The 19,140-nt window shown below is 51.5% G+C and overlaps 1 protein-coding gene across 2 annotated transcripts in view; it reads right to left on the bottom strand.

Annotated features, from left to right (window-relative positions):
• LOC146822508 (uncharacterized) overlaps positions 1–19,140 on the bottom strand; it is a 698,810-nt gene that overhangs the window by 229,248 nt on the left and 450,422 nt on the right. For both annotated transcript variants that reach the window (XM_085613620.1, XM_085613621.1), the window contains exon 17: positions 1,936–2,106. In XM_085613620.1, coding sequence (XP_085469746.1) covers positions 1,936–2,106 — 171 coding nt within the window. The remainder of the gene's footprint in view (positions 1–1,935; positions 2,107–19,140) is intronic.

Here is a 19,140-nt window from a genome sequence, read left to right on the forward strand (position 1 = left end):
GGCAGTTCCGGAAAGGACACTTCTTGACCTTGTGACACATATTCAGCTTTATCAAGGGATGATTGCCTAGGTTGTTATTTGTCAAATACACTTCTAAGCAGACACCTGCTTCTTCTAAAAAGAAGTGGGATAATAAAAAACAACAAGGGCCCGATTCACAGAACTAACTTAAGACAAAATCCTAAACTTACTACCATTTTGGTATTCACAGAAGGCACTTACTCACTTCGGTATTCACAGAAGTTAGGAGTCCTAACTTTACTACTACTAAATTGAGAAAAATCCTAATTTTAAGACTTTCGGTATTCACAGAAGGCATTTAGGAGTCCTAAAGTTAGGACTCCTAAGTTCTGTGTATACCGAAATGAGCAAGTGCCTTCTGTGAATACCAAAATGGTAGTAAGTTTAGGATTTTGTCTTAAGTTAGTTCTGTGAATCGGGCCCAGAGTGTACAAGTTTGGCAAATTATATCATACGTACATTTATTGTTTGGCGTATATGAAGTGCGATGGCAAACCTGGCAGGAAGATGAACTTTTCAGGAAACGCACCACTTCCGGTGGAGGAGCACAAGGTTGTCACGTTTCTTAGAGGAATGTATTGCCCATTTGTACTTTTTCTGAGATTCTGATAAGCAGCTATTTGAATGTTTTCATCTTGGATTTCTCTCTTTTGTGTGTCTATCTGCTATCTCTTTAGTGCAAACCTAGCCAAAGGGCAGTGGAGTGCTGTGCATGGTCAAAGTCCATGAGTGATAGGCAAGGCTGCTGGGTTGTGGGTTGTTTATTTGGCAGCAGAGTCGTGCATGGTGGGCCTTTTTGTAGTTACTTACTTGTTGGTGGCTTGACATAGAGAGTAAAATGTCAGTTGTGTTTGTGCAGAGTAACTCTCTGCAACCACTTCTTTGCTCTCACATTGCATAACTTACAACACGTACTTTGGATTGTTTTTGACTGTGCCACAAGCTCATTACGTGCTCCAATGTTCTCCAGAAGGTAGCTGATGATGATCAAACCGTTTTCATTGAATTATTTCAGGTTTTGTGATGCTTTGGATAGTCTGATAATGTGCCACACAACTAAACACTTATAAGGAGCCAAAGGGGAGACCTATTAGCTATGCCAATGCTTGTTTTTAATGCACTTCAACCCCTGGGGCCAGCACCTGGCTGCTTTTGCCATGTTTCAGCACACAAGCATTTCTCTGTTTTTTTGTGTGCAGATTTGTATAGCGCAAACTCGACCTGAAGGTATTGGAGACTATACATGACCACCAGTTACGTTACACAAGGACACGTTTATTTTTTGGTAGGCGCGGGGAGATTAAATGATTTGCCCAGAATCACAGGATGGTGAGCCGGTGCCGAGACTCAAACCTAGTTCCCCAAATCCAAAGTCGGCAGCTCTAGCCGTGAGGCCACATCCTCTTCCCTCTGCATCTGAAGCCAGCAATGAATGTCATGAACACAATGTTGGTGCAAAGGTTACAACTCAGCCTTGGGAGGGGACACTGCCACACAGCAGGAGACAGTGAGGATGAGATCTGGATGAAGTAGGGGAGACCATGGGGTTAGTTTGTGATGGAGGGGAGGGCCTTAGAGGAAATGAGGTCACAGTGGGACCGGAAGGAGCTGGTGAGTGAGGACAAGGGTGGGATACCGGATACGCACGTCATGATGGAAAGTGTCCTCACTGGGGATGCTGACGAGAAGGAGGAGCCAAAGTGAGGAGGGGACAGGACAGGACAGGTGACTCAAGAGGCACAGACACTTATGGAAGGGGTGAAGTTGTAAGAAGAGCATAATGGATGGGAGGGAAGGGCTGTGGAAGATATATGGACCTGCAGGGAAGGCAGGAATGAGAAGGGACAGAAGAGGACCTGAAGGCTGAAACTCTACAGGACAAGGACATGGGGTCAGGAAGACAGATATACCTACCGGAGCTTCTGGAGGCCGCAGTCTGGATGTCTCAGTCCCTCAGAGAGGTGTCTCACTCCAGGGTCCCCCAGCTCGTTACTGGCCAGGTCCAGCTCCTCTAGAGACCTGTTTATGAGCAGTGCTGAGGCAATATATTCACAGCACGAGCCGGTGAGGGAGCAGCGCATTATCCTGTAGGAGACAGAACACACCACACACATCACAACCTGTGACACTCTCTCACAATCTTCTTATTCACAACAGTCTGTTCCCCAACTCCAGATGCTGCCGGCGGCTAAGGCCTCCTCGAATCCAGACCACCTGCCCTACTGAGGGGAAGAAGGAAGTGGGGTCTTCAAAGCTCCCCCACTGATAGGGGAATCCCACCTGGTGTTGGGTGTATAGTCTCCCTTCTGTCCTGTAAGTAACTAGAGATATCGCTCCTTGTGAGGAGGTGGGTTGGACGCCTCTATGAGCCGAAGACCTCTATGGGCGTCCACCCTTCCTGACCCCCATGCCAGGTGGATGCTGCTTCTCCCCAGGCCAGTCAACCTTCTAGTTGAAACTCGTGCCTGCTATGGACGTCACTTAGGGGGTTTCAGAGGCTCTAGTTCCTTCTTGGAGCTGACCCTTGCTATCACTGATCTCAGAGGTCAGAGGGCCACAAGCATGTAACAAACAGGGCCATCTTTCACTCACTGCCCGCCCTCTAGCCCCACATCAACAGATAGCAAGATATGGATAGGATAACTGTGGAGCAAAAGGTGGGAACACTGCTCTCATATCACTCTAGGGGCCCCACGAGGGCCACCTATGTGATACTGAAATGTGTGGAAACAGGAAAATCTTTTCTTTTTTACAATATCATTCTGGGCCCACCCACAAAGAGGCAGGATGTTGCACAGCAAGTCAAGCAAGGTCAGTGCTGCAAAAGTATGGTTCTGGTACCAGAGCACCTCCAACAAGTTCAGCAAGGTGCTCCTCCCTCGCCCACACACAGCGATTGGGAGAATGGGTGATAACATCCATTTTAAAGCTGCTGAACAAAATGTAGCTTTTAAAATTGCATGAACGAGTTTCTTACATGCATGTTTCTCTAATGTGTTTTACGTTTTTTTTTTTTTAAATAGTTGTAATAGGATTCATTTCACGGGGTTGTTTTCTTGTACTGAATAAAATGTATTTATCGGTGTGCCTTAGGAGGAAGCTATGTTGAAATACTCTTCTATTTTGCAACATACAAGGCTGTTGCTGCCTAAGCCACAACTGAATTTCATTTTTTTTATATGGCTTATTGTTTAGTTTGCTTCAATAGTGTAATGCAATTTCCATTGTTTGTAGGGTAACGGTACTTAACATTTATTCATGATTTACGCATTTCCTAAAGTAAGTTATTTTATGTAGCACAATTTCTTGATTGGTTTATGTCATGTCATGTCTCTTTGTTAGTACAGCCCTAAGATACCACTTCACGCCACGTTGAGTGGGTTGTTTCTCACGTCTCTGAAACTATAAAATGTGCCCTTTCTAGGATGTGCGCCAGGCCTTTCGCTGATTTCAAAGAAGGCAGATTCTATGATAGTCTGTTTATTTGATTTATGCTTAAAGACTTTTCTTTGACTTGCCAGAAACTTTCTCAAGACTTTATCTGTTTTCTCCGAGGCAGAATAGATGTTGGTCCTCTTCTGGTCGATTGCTCTCCTATGGCTTATAAATCGAGTCGATTTACGATAGTCCATAATTGAACTATTTTTGGTTACGGCTAATTCACTTATAAAACTGTGACATCTCGCAATTGTCATTATATTTATCTATATTGTTGATGCTGATTTAAATCGAAGTAACTAATTATTTTATGGCTTCTGTAATGATTGAATAAACCTTTATGGTTTTGACTTTGAAAACTGTCCTGCAAAGGTTTTCTTCATTTGTTCACGTGACCCTGTCCTTAGGGACTCGCATGGCTCCAATCCTGTGCTCAGTCCTGTGCATGTATTGTTTCAAAGTGCAGGCACTTGTGAATAGGGCCTGCACTGGTGAATAGAGTCTGATCCAGTGCACTGTGTTGTGCAAGGGCACATATGTTAGTAAGGAGGCTGCACGGGCATTGAGGGGTATTCCTGTCTGTTGGACCCGGCCTCGTAGAATGGCCCTACGTGCCCCCGCACCCCCGAAACCTGGTACCTACAGCCCAAGCACACGGCCCAGCCGACCCTCCCCACCAGGACACACGCACCGACCCGGACGTCCCCGTCCATGGCCTCTCTCCTTTCGGCCACCCCGGGCCCGCGTGCCCACTTCATGCACCAAGATGGCCGCCGGCCCCAGCGCGACCCGGGCCTAGAGGCGCCACTCCGGCTGGAGGACATCACCCTTCCAGGGGATGAGAGAGGGAGGAGCAGTTTCTATCGCACCTCTGAACTCCCCTGGGACGATGGGTTTCGATCGGCCCTCCGGCCTCCCTGAGGGCTGGCTCCGTGCCTGCTGGGTGTCTGGGACTCCTCCCGACCCGGCCCCGAAAGGATCAAAAGACAATAGCAGGAAATCCCGACAAGCGACCCCCAGGTGACAAGACCCCTGCCTGCACAGACTCCGGACATCAAAGAGGGGTCGACCTATAACAGGGGGTGCTCTGGGTCTGTCCGGCAGATTCGACGCTGGAACAACGAGAGCCTGCCGACGTGGTCGCGGCTCCTGGAACTTGGACCCTCCTGAGCCCTGCTGAGAGACTCGCGGCTCCCTGAAGATCGTAAGACCTCCGAACTTGTACCTGAGCCTGCTGAGTGACTCGCAGCTCCCTGAAGATCGTAAGACCTCCGAACTTGTACCTGAGCCTGCTGAGTGACTCGCGGCTCCCTGAAGATTGTAAGACCTCCGAACTTGTACCTGAGCCTGCTGAGTGACTCGCGGCTTCCTGAAGATCGTAAGACCTCCGAACTTGTGCCTGAGCCTGCTGAGTGACTCGCGGCTCCTTGAACCTCGTAAGACCTCCGAACCTGCACCTGAGCCCGCTGAGTGACTCGCGGCTCCAACGGACTCTCACGGTCCCGCCGGACCCCGACTACAACCACGTAGCCCCCAGCTCGAGGATTGCGAGCTGTGCGCCGGATACGTCCCTGCCTTGAACCTTTACCAGAGACTGTCCCGCTACCCCCTACCCCTTCCGAGACTCATTGAGCCCGTGCTCACCTTGTACATATTTGCAGTGATAACCTACTTGATAAAGATTGATTTCTAAGAATACCCGGTGTGGTCACTCTGTGTCGTGTGGTGCCAGAAGTACGATCCTAGATACGAGATTCCTCCCCCTGGGGAGTCTCCCGCCAGTGCCCGGCTACGATACTTCGAGGGTGGGTCTCAGGGTAGTCCGGACCCCTTCCAGGCTCCTCTGAGGTCGCCGTCTAACATTGGTGGCAAGCGACGGGATTCGGGCCCATCACCTAGAGATCGTACCGTGAACAACGGAAGCACTACCGACAAAGATGGCAGAAGGAAGCACCGTGAGCCCCGCAGAAACCAACGCCAACAGGGTATTCCAGGTGGAGCATCTAGAAGAATATACACACAAAGAGCTAAAGCAATTTTGCAAAGAACTTAAAATCGCTACCACTGGTCTCAACACTAAAGAAGATTTGCAGAAAGCACTGAAAACTTGGGTGGAGACCGGGGCCTCCCGCCCGGAAGGCACGGGGGAGCGCCCCGACGAAGCCGAACCCCCCCAGAGTGAAAGCAGCAGCAATCAGGTGCGAGGCATCGTACCAGACGGGGGCCTATCCCCGGAAGAGCTCGCGGACAGAGAGAGAAGTCGCAATCATGAACTCGAGTTAGCCAAACTCAAAATCGAGGGCGAATTAAAGTTAGCGGAAAAAAAGCTAGCAGTAGAACAAATGCGTGTACAAGGCGAACTAGAAGAAAAGAAGCTCCAACGGGAGCACGAAGGAAGGAAGCTCCAACTGGAGCACGAACGCAGCTTGAAGGAACTCGAGCTCAAGGCCAGAAATGAGGAAGGGAGGCCCCCGGGAAACCGAGAGACGGCCTCCCCAGCGGAACAGAAGGTCCACATCCCCAAGGATGTGGTCAAGGAATATTATAAAAACGATGACATTCAGCAATGGTTCAGGACCTACGAGGTCGCCATGACCTCCCATCGGATCCCGCAGAAGGACTGGGGGGCGGGGTTGTGGGGGCGGTTTCTGAGCGAAGGAAGGGACACCCTGCTCGACCTACCCCTCTCCCTGCAGACCTCCTACAGCCACATGAAAGAGGCTCTACTCACAAGATACGGCCTCACCCCAGAAATGTACCGTCAGCGATTCCGGGACTGCAGGAAGATCCCGGGCACCACCTGGGTGGAGTATGTAAACTTTTTCAGTCGGGCCTTCGATGGGTGGATCAAGGGCAGCAAAGTCACCACCCTTGCCGAACTCACTGACCTCATGTTGTGGGAACACCTGGCTGCGAACTGCTTCATAGAACTACGTCAGCTTCTGCTTGACAGCAAGCTCACAGACCCCCGGAAGCTGGCTGTGGAGGCCGACCGCTGGACCAACACCCGGGTCTCCCGGGGCATGGTAGGAGAGTACCCCCGAGCCAGTCAGGGACCACCCCGCCAGAGAGGGGGAGGGAACCAGGGAGGGCCGAGAGAATCCCAGCCTAGCCCCCCGAAGACACAACCTCCACCTTTCCCGGCGCCCCCCCCACCAGTGACAGGGCCCCCTGGGAGACGGGGACACCGGGTGACCGTCACATGTTTCCGTTGCCAGAAACCCGGGCACTACGCCAATGACCCAGAGTGCCCCATGGCCACCCAAGTCTCCCCTACCACCCCTGCGAGACAGATAGCCAACGTAGCCCTGGGGGAGGAGGTTGAGGAAGCCGAGGAGTGGGAACCCGCAGCGATGGCCCTAGTATCCCTGGGAGACAGGGAGATGATCCCTGGTAGCCTCCTACCCTCCAACACCCAGAAATACGGGCAGCTCGTCAAGATCAATGGCCACCAAGTCGAGGCCCTGCGGGACACCGGGGCCAGTATCACCGGTGTCCTCAGGCACCTAGTCCGCGAGGAGCAAATCCTCCCCAACGTCTTTTGCCCCGTAATATCCGCAGACAATAGAGAAAGTATGTGTCAGGTAGCCCTGGTGCCGTTTGAGTGGGGAGGGGTGATAGGTAAGCTCAAGGTGGCCGTAAGAACCTCCCAGCCGGTCGACTGCCTCTTAGGGAACGACCTGGAGAGTTCTCCCTGGAAGCACGTCGAGCGCAAGGCCCACCTAGGAATGATGGGACTCCCCGAGTGGGTGTGCGCCACCACCCGATCTATGTCAGCCCGACTCACTCCCCGGAGAGAAGTCGAAAGCACCCCGATCGAAGAGACCAGAACGGTCCCCGCCGAGGGTCCTCCCGTCCCCCCATCAGAAGGGTCCGTCGCCCGCGACGAACCCGCACCATCCGACCCCGCCCCGGTCCCCGAGTTGGGAGATCTACCCGAGTTGGCCCAGTGGCGCCACGAGGGGGGGCCCACCCGGGAAGAATTTTGCCGGGAGCAAGCCACTTGTCCTTCCCTGGTCGGGCTGCGGCGCCAGGCCGAGGGCCAAGCCGCAGGGGACCAGACCGGGACGCACCGAATCTATTGGGAAAATAACATCTTGTACAGTGAGCAGAAGTCGGTGGAGCTGGGATCCGGACAGGTATTGGTGGTACCCCTCCGCTTCCGAGACTTCCTCCTGGGCTTAGCCCACGACGTCCCCCTCGCCGGCCACCTGGGTCAGGACAAGACCTACAGCCGTCTCGTGACCCATTTTTACTGGCCTAGAATGAGAGCAGTGGTAGAAGCCCACTGCAAGTCCTGCCCCACGTGCCAGGCCAGTGGGAAGAGTGGGGGGAAGCGCAAGGCTCCCCTCCAACCCTTCCCGGTCGTCAGTACCCCTTTTGAACGAGTCGGAATCGACGTCGTGGGACCACAGGACCCCCCCACCTCCCAAGGTCACCATTTCATCTTGGTCCTAGTGGACCACGCCACCCGCTATCCTGAGGCTATTCCCCTACGCACCATTACGGCCCCTGTGGTGGGCCGGGCCCTGATGGGGATCTTTTCCAGGGTGGGTTTTCCCCGCGAGGTTGTGAGCGATCGCGGCACTAATTTTATCTCAAAATATATGACGTCCCTGTGGCAACAATGTGGGGTGTCCTATAAGTTCACCACCCCGTACCATCCCCAGGGGAACGGCCTAGTAGAAAGGTTTAATAGGACTTTGAAAGGGATGATCGCTGGCCTAGAAGAGCCCCTCCGGCGTAAGTGGGACGTCCTGCTCCCCTGCCTCTTGTTCGCTTACCGGGAGGTCCCCCAGAAGTCCTTAGGGTTCAGCCCGTTTGAATTACTCTATGGACACCCCGTCCGAGGTCCCCTCAGTTTGGTTAAGGAAGGGTGGGAGGCAGCACCCCAGACCACCCCCCGAGATGTGTTCCAATACGTCCTGGCCCTCCGGAACCAGACCAGGAAGTTCCAAGAACTGGCCGAGGCCAACCTGGAGGCGAGTCAAGAAGAAATGAAGCGCTGGTACGACCAGAATGCCACTCTGGTCGAGTTCCAGCTGGGCCAGCAGGTGTGGGTCATGGCCCCCGTGAAGCCTGGCGCCCTCCAGGACCGATGGACTGGGCCCTACAAAGTGGTTGAGAGGAAGAGTCAAGTCACATACTTGGTGGACGTCCAGTCGCCTCGGGATCCCCTCCGGGTCCTGCACGTGAACCGCCTCAAGCCTCACTTCGTGCGGACAGAACTGAGCCTCCTGCTGGCCACCGATGACGGGGCCGAAGATGAGTCGGATCCCCTCCCGGACCTCCTGTGTGTCAAGGAGCAGGATGGTTCCGTGGAGGGAGTGAACCTCTCCCCAGCCCTCACTGCCCAGCAACAAGCGGACTGCCGCCAGCTCCTAAGACAATTTTCCGACCTCTTCTCCCTGACCCCCCGGGTCACCAACTGGTGTGTTCACGACGTGGACACCGGGGACAGCCCGCCGGTGAGACACCGAGCCTACTGGGTTCCTGACCGGGTCCGGTCCTGCATTCAAGCTGAAGTCTCGAAGATGTTGACCCTGGGGGTGATCGAGCCCTCTGACAGTCCTTGGGCCAGCCCCGTGGTCCTGGTCCCGAAGGCAGCGGCCCCCGGTGTCGCCCCCGAGCTCCAATTCTGCGTGGACTACCGGGGGCTCAATGACGTTACCCGAGCCGATGCCCACCCCATTCCACGAGCCGACGAACTCATTGACAGACTAGGGGCAGCCCGGTTCCTCAGCACCTTCGACCTCACCTGCGGATATTGGCAGATTGCGCTCACCGAAGGGGCCAAGGAGCGGTCCGCTTTCTCCACCCCCGATGGGCACTACCGCTTCCGCGTGATGCCCTTCGGGATGAAAAATGCCCCGGCCACTTTCCAGCGACTGGTGAATAGGGTCCTGGCCGGGCTAGAGCAATTCAGCGCGGCATATCTGGACGACATCGCTGTTTTCAGTTCGGAATGGAGTGAGCACCTCCAGCACCTCCGGAGGGTGCTAACCGCCCTGCGCCAGGCAGGCCTCACAGTAAAAGCCAGCAAGTGCCAGATCGGGCAAGGATCCGTAGTCTACCTGGGGCACCAGGTCGGGAGCGGCCAGGTCGCCCCTCTACAGCCAAAGATCGACGCCATCCTGGCCTGGGAACCACCCATCACCCAAACGGAGGTCCGAGCCTTTCTGGGACTCACTGGCTACTACCGAAGATTCATTCGGGGGTATGGCAGCCTTGTCGGCCCTCTCACAGAACTCACGTCTAAAAGACAGCCAAAGAAAGTGCAGTGGACGGCTGCCTGCCAGGAAGCTTTCGATGCCCTAAAAAGGGCCATGTGTACTGCCCCCATCCTCCAGGCTCCCGACTACACCAAGGAGTTCATAGTCCAGACCGATGCCTCCGAGCATGGCATTGGGGCCGTCCTGTCCCAAGTGAATGACCAAGGCCTAGACCAGCCCGTCGCCTTCCTCAGTCGGCGACTGTTGCCCCGAGAACAGAGATGGAGCACCATAGAGCGCGAAGCCTTTGCCGTGGTCTGGGCACTCAATAAGCTACGACCCTACCTGTTCGGCACCCATTTCAGAGTCCAAACTGACCATCGGCCCTTGCGATGGCTCATGCAGATGCGAGGAGAAAACCCCAAGCTACTGCGGTGGTCAATCTCCCTCCAGGGGATGGATTTCACCGTAGAACACCGCCCTGGTACGGACCACGCCAACGCTGACGGCCTCTCCCGGTACTTCCGCCTCAGCGAAGAGAACCCCCCAAGATGATGGGCAGTTCTCTCCGGCTTTCAGCTGGGGGGGACGCGTGTTGGACCCGGCCTCGTAGAATGGCCCTACGTGCCCCCGCACCCCCGAAACCTGGTACCTACAGCCCAAGCACACGGCCCAGCCGACCCTCCCCACCAGGACACACGCACCGACCCGGACGTCCCCGTCCATGGCCTCTCTCCTTTCGGCCACCCCGGGCCCGCGTGCCCACTTCATGCACCAAGATGGCCGCCGGCCCCAGCGCGACCCGGGCCTAGAGGCGCCACTCCGGCTGGAGGACATCACGCTTCCAGGGGATGAGAGAGGGAGGAGCAGTTTCTATCGCACCTCTGAACTCCCCTGGGACGATGGGTTTCGATCGGCCCTCCGGCCTCCCTGAGGGCTGGCTCCATGCCTGCTGGGTGTCTGGGACTCCTCCCGACCCGGCCCCGAAAGGATCAAAAGACAATAGCAGGAAATCCCGACAAGCGACCCCCAGGTGACAAGACCCCTGCCTGCACAGACTCCGGACATCAAAGAGGGGTCGACCTATAACAGGGGGTGCTCTGGGTCTGTCCGGCAGATTCGACGCTGGAACAACGAGAGCCTGCCGACGTGGTCGCGGCTCCTGGAACTTGGACCCTCCTGAGCCCTGCTGAGAGACTCGCGGCTCCCTGAAGATCGTAAGACCTCCGAACTTGTACCTGAGCCTGCTGAGTGACTCGTGGCTCCCTGAAGATCGTAAGACCTCCGAACTTGTACCTGAGCCTGCTGAGTGACTCGCGGCTCCCTGAAGATTGTAAGACCTCCGAACTTGTACCTGAGCCTGCTGAGTGACTCGCGGCTTCCTGAAGATCGTAAGACCTCCGAACTTGTGCCTGAGCCTGCTGAGTGACTCGCGGCTCCTTGAACCTCGTAAGACCTCCGAACCTGCACCTGAGCCCGCTGAGTGACTCGCGGCTCCAACGGACTCTCACGGTCCCGCCGGACCCCGACTACAACCACGTAGCCCCTGAAGTACTGGGTATTTTAGTCCCAGCGGTGCAGGGGCACACACCCTATGACTTCTGGGTTTCACCCTGTTCCAGACCTACAGAAACACAGAGTCTTCTGGGTGAAGTCAAAGAATCGTTTATTGGCTGCAGACCAATGACAGATATCCTAGAAGTACAACAGCGTGTATGTTCTCAGGAGACTGCTGAAAATCATAGCAACGGACTTCTCCTTAAGTACAAAATATCATGCTCCAGGCATACATTCCTTGGTTTACGATATGGTCATATAAAGGCATACATTACAAACGAAAAAGCAGAGTCATGATGACCATCCCACATTCCAGTTCGGCCAGCCCACAATGATTTACACAGGAAGGTTCAGATCCCATGTTTGAAGTAAATAGACCCCCCAATAAATATGAGCATCTCCTGTTTTGGGAAACAAGTCATAAAGCGGGAACAAGCAGGTGTGGAAGAGATTAGCCGGGGGATTGTGTAGAATGAAAGGGTTTTATGACGGGTCAAGCCCTGATACGAATCACAGGTGGAAGGAGGAAGGGGAGCTCGTGAGACCGGTTTGACCCGGGGCAGCAGAGCCAGCTGCCCAGGTCACAGAGAAGTCAGAGGGAAAGCCCGTGTGCTGTGAGGCCCGTATTAACTCCATCATAGCCTATGTGAGGGCAATGACAAGATGGCCACTGCTTCCAAAATGGAACCCGCGTAGTTGAGCAGAATACGTGTACACAGTGCATTCGTAGCTAGAACGGCACATAAAGCACTCGTACGTGCCGCATTTACCATTTGCGGTTCGCTAATACCAAAAGAGACAGAGGGAGGGCCCTGTCCCCTACGTGGTTCCGAATACCAAAGTACGACAGACCCTCCTTTTGCCCTTACATAGGCAATCACTATACTCATCTTAATCCGAGTCTAGGTCAATGTTCACGAAGTCATGGAGATGTTGCTGTAGCATCATCCTATTACTTAGCTCGTCCCTCGATACAGGTTTCCTTACACATAAGGTAGCACAGAGGCCACATATCGCAGGAGCACACTGTATGCATAGACAGAACAGGAAAAGAATGGCTAAGATCATTCCAATGACCATCAGAACTTTCCAACCCCAGGCAGATATCAATTCCCAGAACCATCCCATCAGTGACCAATCTCCCTTATCCACGTGTATGGCTTCAGATATTTTATGGAGTTTGGAGATGGCTTGATACACTGTTGGAGCATTATCTGGTATGAAAATGCAGCAACTGGATTGGATGACCTTGCATACCCCACCGCGGTCTGCGAGAATAACGTCTAGGACCATGCGGTTCTGCAAAGTCATAAGGCGATCCGCTTGGAGCTCAGCTGTCAAATTACTAAGGGCACCAGCCGTTACATTGACGGTGGATTCAACCACACGAGTCAGCTGTCTCAGGTTCCTACTATTGACCATAGGTCCCCAAAACGGCAGGAAACCCAGGAAAAAGTCTCCTGCTTCCTGACCGGCAGTGTCCTCCTTACTAATCACACCTCTCACAACTCTGGTCTTGTGATAGTCAGAGGCAGCAGTAAATGTCGGCGGTAGCAAGTTCGCAATATAACATGTGCCCGAGAAATCAGGGGGCAACCACGTATATGCTCGGTCATGACAGATGAAATATGTGCCCTTAGCAGCCAAAAACGCAGGGGAAAACTGTGACGGGAAAGTGTACGTTTCAGTACAGTCACTTCTTCCCAGTTGAGCCCTAGGGTTCTGACCATTACCCTGTAAGCAGAACCGACCCATGTGGGGTACGACCCAGATTGGAGATGAGATTTTTCGCTGTCTTTCACCCAGACTAATACTATACCCCGTCGCGTTCCATCCTACATAAGGTCTCAGCTCTTCTTTGGGAATGGACGAGTATGCATTAATATCCCTACTCATATCGGCAACTCCTTTCATCAAAGCCTTATTATTGGTGATGGGTCTGATGGAACGCGGTGGGCGAGGGGAGTATGTATCTAGGGCGTAGAGAAACATAGTTTGGAATGCCCATGACGATCCATTGTAACTGTACGGCAGCACCAGGTAGGGAATACCCTTGTTAATGGTATGTGGCATTAACCCACAGACCCAGCAATTGGTCGTATTCATTACCAGTTGGTGCTGGTGCAAGAGTTGGATAAATGAGTTATTTACGAACTCTGATCGTCTGGTCTGTTCGTGCTCAGGCAAAGGGTGAAAAGAGTGAGAGGGGGCAGTAGAAAGAGATATAGGCTGTTGAGTGGGTGCAATGGGTTTTGGAGCAGAGAAAAACACACATCCTACAATAAACATCATGATACTACACAGTGTAACAAAGCACAAAAAGATAAAACATTTACTTTTTACAATTCTACACATCCTTGCTTGAGAGTTCATTTCCTCAATCGGTCTCTCCATCCTACAAAACTCCATCCTCTACTCGGGCCGCTCGCGGTGGATGAGTTTCTTCTGCTAAGGAGTACGCCTGTCAGTCCAGGGAAACGCCCTAGACCAACCAGAACCGTCGACCTAGCGTCTTCGGCCTGTACCCCAAAGTCTTGGCACCGCGACCCTGCGGCAGAACCCGGATGGTGGTTCGAAAAACAAAAATCAAGAAAGTCCTTCAGATGGGAGAGCAAAAAATGTCAAAAGGGAAATAATGAGGAAATCTTTATTTGTCCATGGGCCTAGGTCTCAAGTTATAGCGGAGATGGCCAGGTGCTGTTTGGTCTTGAAACAAAAGTTCAGGCTCAGTGGTGTCCAGTCGATTTGATGGCGGCACAGCTTCCTGCAGAATATTGTCACTCTCTTGGACTGAAGCTGTGTCTTTTAGGCGTGCGTCACTGAATGGTACAAAGCGAGGTACAATGTCTGTCTCTGAGTCGGCGATACCCTCGTTGACCCACTGGCCATATGGCAGAGGCAAGGGAACTACCTTGCAGTGAGTACCATGAATCCAGTGCTTCTTCCCTTTCACTCGCACTGCTGATCTTGTCGAAAGAAGAACAAGATGGGGGCCGATCCAGCGAGGTTCGTCGTTGCCCTTACGCTGGAAATTCCGGACCAGGACCCACGAGCCAGGGTTGATGGGGTGTCCAGGAGGTTCAGAGGCTTGGGGAAGAGTATCATGTACCTGTTGGTGCAAAACACGCAGTTTAACAGTCAAATCATACAGGTAATCGAGCAGTACTGGGTGCTCTATTTCGCTGAACTTCGTAGGCCTTGGCACACCCCATACGTTGGCCGGGCGGCCAAAGACTACTTCATAAGGACTAAGTCCCACTCGTGAGTGTATCGTCATTCTGGTGGACAAGAGTGCTAGAGGCAGAGCGTCAGGCCATTTAAGACCAGTGCTCGCCTGGATTTTGGCTAACTTGAGCTTTAAGGCTCCATTGTAGCGTTCAACTAGTCCAGCTGATTGGGGGTGATTTGCAGCGTGGAATTTCTGCCTTATGCCTAAACCTTCACATACATTCTTCATCACTTTACCCACAAACTCACTACCATTATCACACCATACCATTCTCGGCATCCCAAACCTAGGGAAAAACTCCTTCACAAGGGCTTTGGCTGTGGATAGGGCAGTATTATCTTTCAGAGGATAAGCCTCTACCCATTTGGAAAAGGCACAAACAACCACCAATACATATTTCAGGTTGTTGCATCTTTCCATGTGAATAAAGTCCAGCTGCAAAACTTCGAATGGACATGATGGGGGTGCAAAGTGACCGGCCGGAGTTGGGGTTCCCCTACCAGGGTTGTACTTCAAGCATACTATGCAATTCTTGACCACATTCTCTGCACACTTGGGAATCCCAACATTCTGCCATACTGGAGCCAACAACTTACAAATACCTTTCGTACTGATATGCGCCATTCCATGTGCCATAGTAACCACTGGAAGCACATATGCATCAGGCAACAACCATCGTCTATGTTCTGTCAGGTCAATCCAACAACCATTCTCATCCAACTTACCCATACTCTCTCTCCACTTGCTTAACTCTTCTTCTGTAGCTTCAGCCTGAAGCGACTTCACACTCTCTATTGTGTTCTCACACATTCCCACATCATTAACCCATCTTGCGGGGCCTGCAACATACATTCTAGTCTTCACATTCTGTGCTGTCTCTCTCGCGGTCTCATCAGCGAACGCATTCCCACGTCCAACATCATCTGTGACTTTCTTATGCGCACTGCATTTCATGATCGCAACTTGCAAAGGTAGGGTCAGTGACTCAAGGAGATCATTCACCAACTTGCCATTCTGAATTTTAGCTCCATGCGACGTCAGGAACCCACGCTCTTTCCACAAACGCCCAAAATTATGAGCCACGCCAAAGGCGTACTGGCTATCTGTGTATATGTTCACTCTCATTCCTTCAGACAACACACATGCTCTCGTGAGGGCGATCAATTCTGCTGCTTGGGCCGAATTATGTGGCACTCGTGCAGTTTCCACGACCGTGTGTAAAGTCGTGATAGCATATGCAGCAGTCGTGTCACCATTAGGGAGCTTGAAACATGACCCATCTACCCATAAAGTGCCATCACATTCAGTCAGGGGAGTATCTTTGAGATCTACTCTCCCTTTCGTCTCCTCTTCTGTCCTGAACAGACAGTCATGTTGCTCAATCTCATCTGAGTCTGCTGGAATCGGCAATAATGTGGCTGGATTCAGCGTATTGCATCTTTTTATGTGTATGTGATTCGCTAACAGTGTGAGTTCATACCCTGATAATCGCGCACTAGTCAAGTGTTGTGTCTTGGTTCTATTTAATAATGTGTCTACAGCGTGTGGAACCATGACAATCAATGTATTGTCCATTACCAGACCAGCAGATTGTCGGATAGACATCGCTGCAGCAGCTGTCGCTCTCAGACAGCTTGGCAATGCCCTTGCTACAGGGTCCAAGGTAGATGAAAAATACGCGCATGGGCGCGGTCTGTCGCCAAAAGGCTGTGTTAACACTGACAACGCACATCCATCTTTCTCGTGAACATACAATGTAAAAGGCTTGCTATAGTCAGGAGTGCCCAACACAGGAGCTGAACATAATGCATTGCGTAATTCCACAAAACTTTTCTGGCACTCTTCAGACCATGGGATAGGATTCGGTGTGTCTTTGCATGTTAATGCTAATAAAGGTTTTGCCAACAAAGAAAAACTAGGGATCCAATGCCTACAGTATGAGGTGATTCCTAAGAAAGCACGCACTTCTCTCTGTGTCTTTGGCACACTCAACTGTGCAATGGCTTGAATTCTTTCTGGGGTCAGTCTCCTTCCCTCCATCGATAAGAGATGACCTAAGTAGGTCACTTCTTGTCGACAATATTGCAGCTTAGAGAGAGACACTTTGTGATGGAATGCGGATAAATGGCGCAACAGTGACAATGTGGCTCCTTTACAGATCTTTTCAGTATCCGCAGCGATCAGTAAATCGTCCACGTACTGGATCAGGATAGCGCCACTAGGTAGAACAAGTGCATCAAGCTGCGCTTTCAAAGCTTGACTGTATATGGATGGACTCTCGCAGTAGCCTTGGGGAGCGCGTTTGAAGCGGAAGCTTCGGCCTCCCAGACTAAAACCAAAAATGTCTCTGCTCTCTTCTGCAATTGGGATACTAAAGAAAGCATTCTTTAGATCGATCACTGAAAACCATGCAGCAGAGGCTGGAATCATCGTTAACAAGGCAGTTATATCAGGGACAACCGGAAACTGAGGCACAACAATCTTATTAACCTCTCTAAGATCAATCACAAATCTGTAAACAGGTGGCTGTGAAGGGTCCGTTCGTTTTAAGACAGGTAAAATCGGACTATTGCAAACGTTGCCTCTTGTCTCTTCAATCACACCCTTATTAATCAAGTCGCTGACAATGTCTAACAATGCTTTCTGGCCTTCATTAGAGATCTTGTACTGGGGAATACGTGGCAGTCTGACATTAGCCTTTAAAGTCACCACATATGGTGGTATTTCCAAGAGGCCCACATCATTAGGACCAGTAGCCCAAAGGGCATCCGGAAGGGATGACAATTCAGGTGGCATCGTGTTTTTAGACAAATACATTGGAGAAATCACTTTCTTGCCTAATGTAAGTTGTACTCCTGAAGGAGAACAATACAGTGTAGCATGCAATCTTTTCAACAAATCTAATCCCAGCAAATTCTCACCACAACCTGTTGTCAGGATCAGGGGCGCTTTCAGCTCGCAAGGTCCAACGGAAAGTGACATGGGACTGGAAATCGGGTTCCTAACCGGGGCGCCAGAAAAACCTACTGAAACATTTATATCGCCAGACAAAGGTGCGCCAGGGAGTTTGGAATGCATGATTGAACTCTTTGCAGCACCAGTGTCTAGCAGAAAAGGCTCCGTTACATTTGCTGTAGTCACCTCAACATACGGTCCACTCTGATCCACTGGCACTGAAACAACTCCCTCTCTCTGTCTATGGCTATCCTAGTAATCATTATTCTCTGCATCACCATCTTCTGCATAATAATCATTATTGTAATACTGAGCCGTATTACTAGTCGCATTAGCTTGCTGATCAAAACTATTAATGGCGCTTTGGGGCGGAAGAGGACGCGCGTTTTGGGGAACACTCCCACGCCCTCTGCCTCTAGGAGCTTGCTGACCACCTCTACCTCTTGCGCCATACGCATTACCGTTCCGTTGCATTAATTTAGGACAACTATATTTAAAATGACCTTCCTCTTTGCAGTATGAACATTGGTTGGGACCTACAGGGACACGTGGTTGATAATGCCCATTCATTTGCTGATTAGTCTGAAACTGTTGGGGTTGGTGATAGACACCTTGGGGTTGTCTATAATTATTAAGGCCGCCACGTGGTGGATAGGCCTGCTGTAAAAGGACCTTTGTCTTTAGTTCCTTCGTTTTCTTCTCCGTTCTATCTTTCTCGTCTTTATCTCTGTTTTCATAATACTGTGCAGTAGCCAGTATTTGCGCTGAAGAAGAAACAGCCCAAGAACTTTCTGAATCTTTTAACTTTTTACACAGGTCAGGGAGTAAATTCTGCACAAACTTATCCACAAACAACCGTTGGCCACCCTCAGTACTCATATCTTGCCCACTGTGGTCAATAAACGTTTCCTCAAACCTAGTAAAGAAGTCTGACACTGTCTCATCTTTCTTTTGTTTACATGCAGATAACTTGTCCCAATTTACGCGCATCGCAGGCATTATTGTCTTCATATACGCGATGATTCTACCAGGCAATTCAGCTACTAAAGGTTCTGGTTTCGCACCACCCGTCTGTCTAGCATCAGCAGCAACAATGTTAGCCCAGGTATCCCCTAGTTCTGCATTGTGATCTACATTACGAATTGATCCCCATAGAGGCTGTGGAACAACATTACCAAACAACATGTCTATATCGGCCAGGTTCATAACGCATGACCCTGCCGTCTGTGACAACTCTTTATAATAACCTGCTGGGTTTTTACGGGGATCAGGCAAGGACTGCTTAAGTGCTAACACTTCAGAGCGCTTCCATGGAACATGCACCCAAACACGCTGGAAATGCGCTGCCACAGCGGGGTTACCACCGACAGCTGCAACCGCTTCCTTCCATACCGGGGGAACTTCTCTCATAGGGTATTGTCGCGCTTTTGCCTTTTTCCCCACAAGGACCTCTTGTTCAAACAATGACTGTTGGCAATCGTCATTCCTTAAGGACAATACAACCGCAACTGCTTTATCTACTTCGCGGTCCACAATTATACCAGTTCCAAAATCAAACCTCACTCTACACAATTCCTGCGGGTTCGGATTTCTACCACTATCCTCCAATTCTTCACAGAGAATTTCGCACATTTTCTCGAATACATATCTCTGTTTCGGGGCATCCCATTGATGGAAAGTGTTAACAACCGATTCCACATCATACAGTGAAGGAAAAACGATCCATCT

The sequence above is a fragment of the Triturus cristatus genome, chromosome 6, assembly GCF_964204655.1.
Source record: "Triturus cristatus chromosome 6, aTriCri1.1, whole genome shotgun sequence".
Lineage (NCBI taxonomy): Eukaryota > Metazoa > Chordata > Amphibia > Caudata > Salamandridae > Triturus > Triturus cristatus.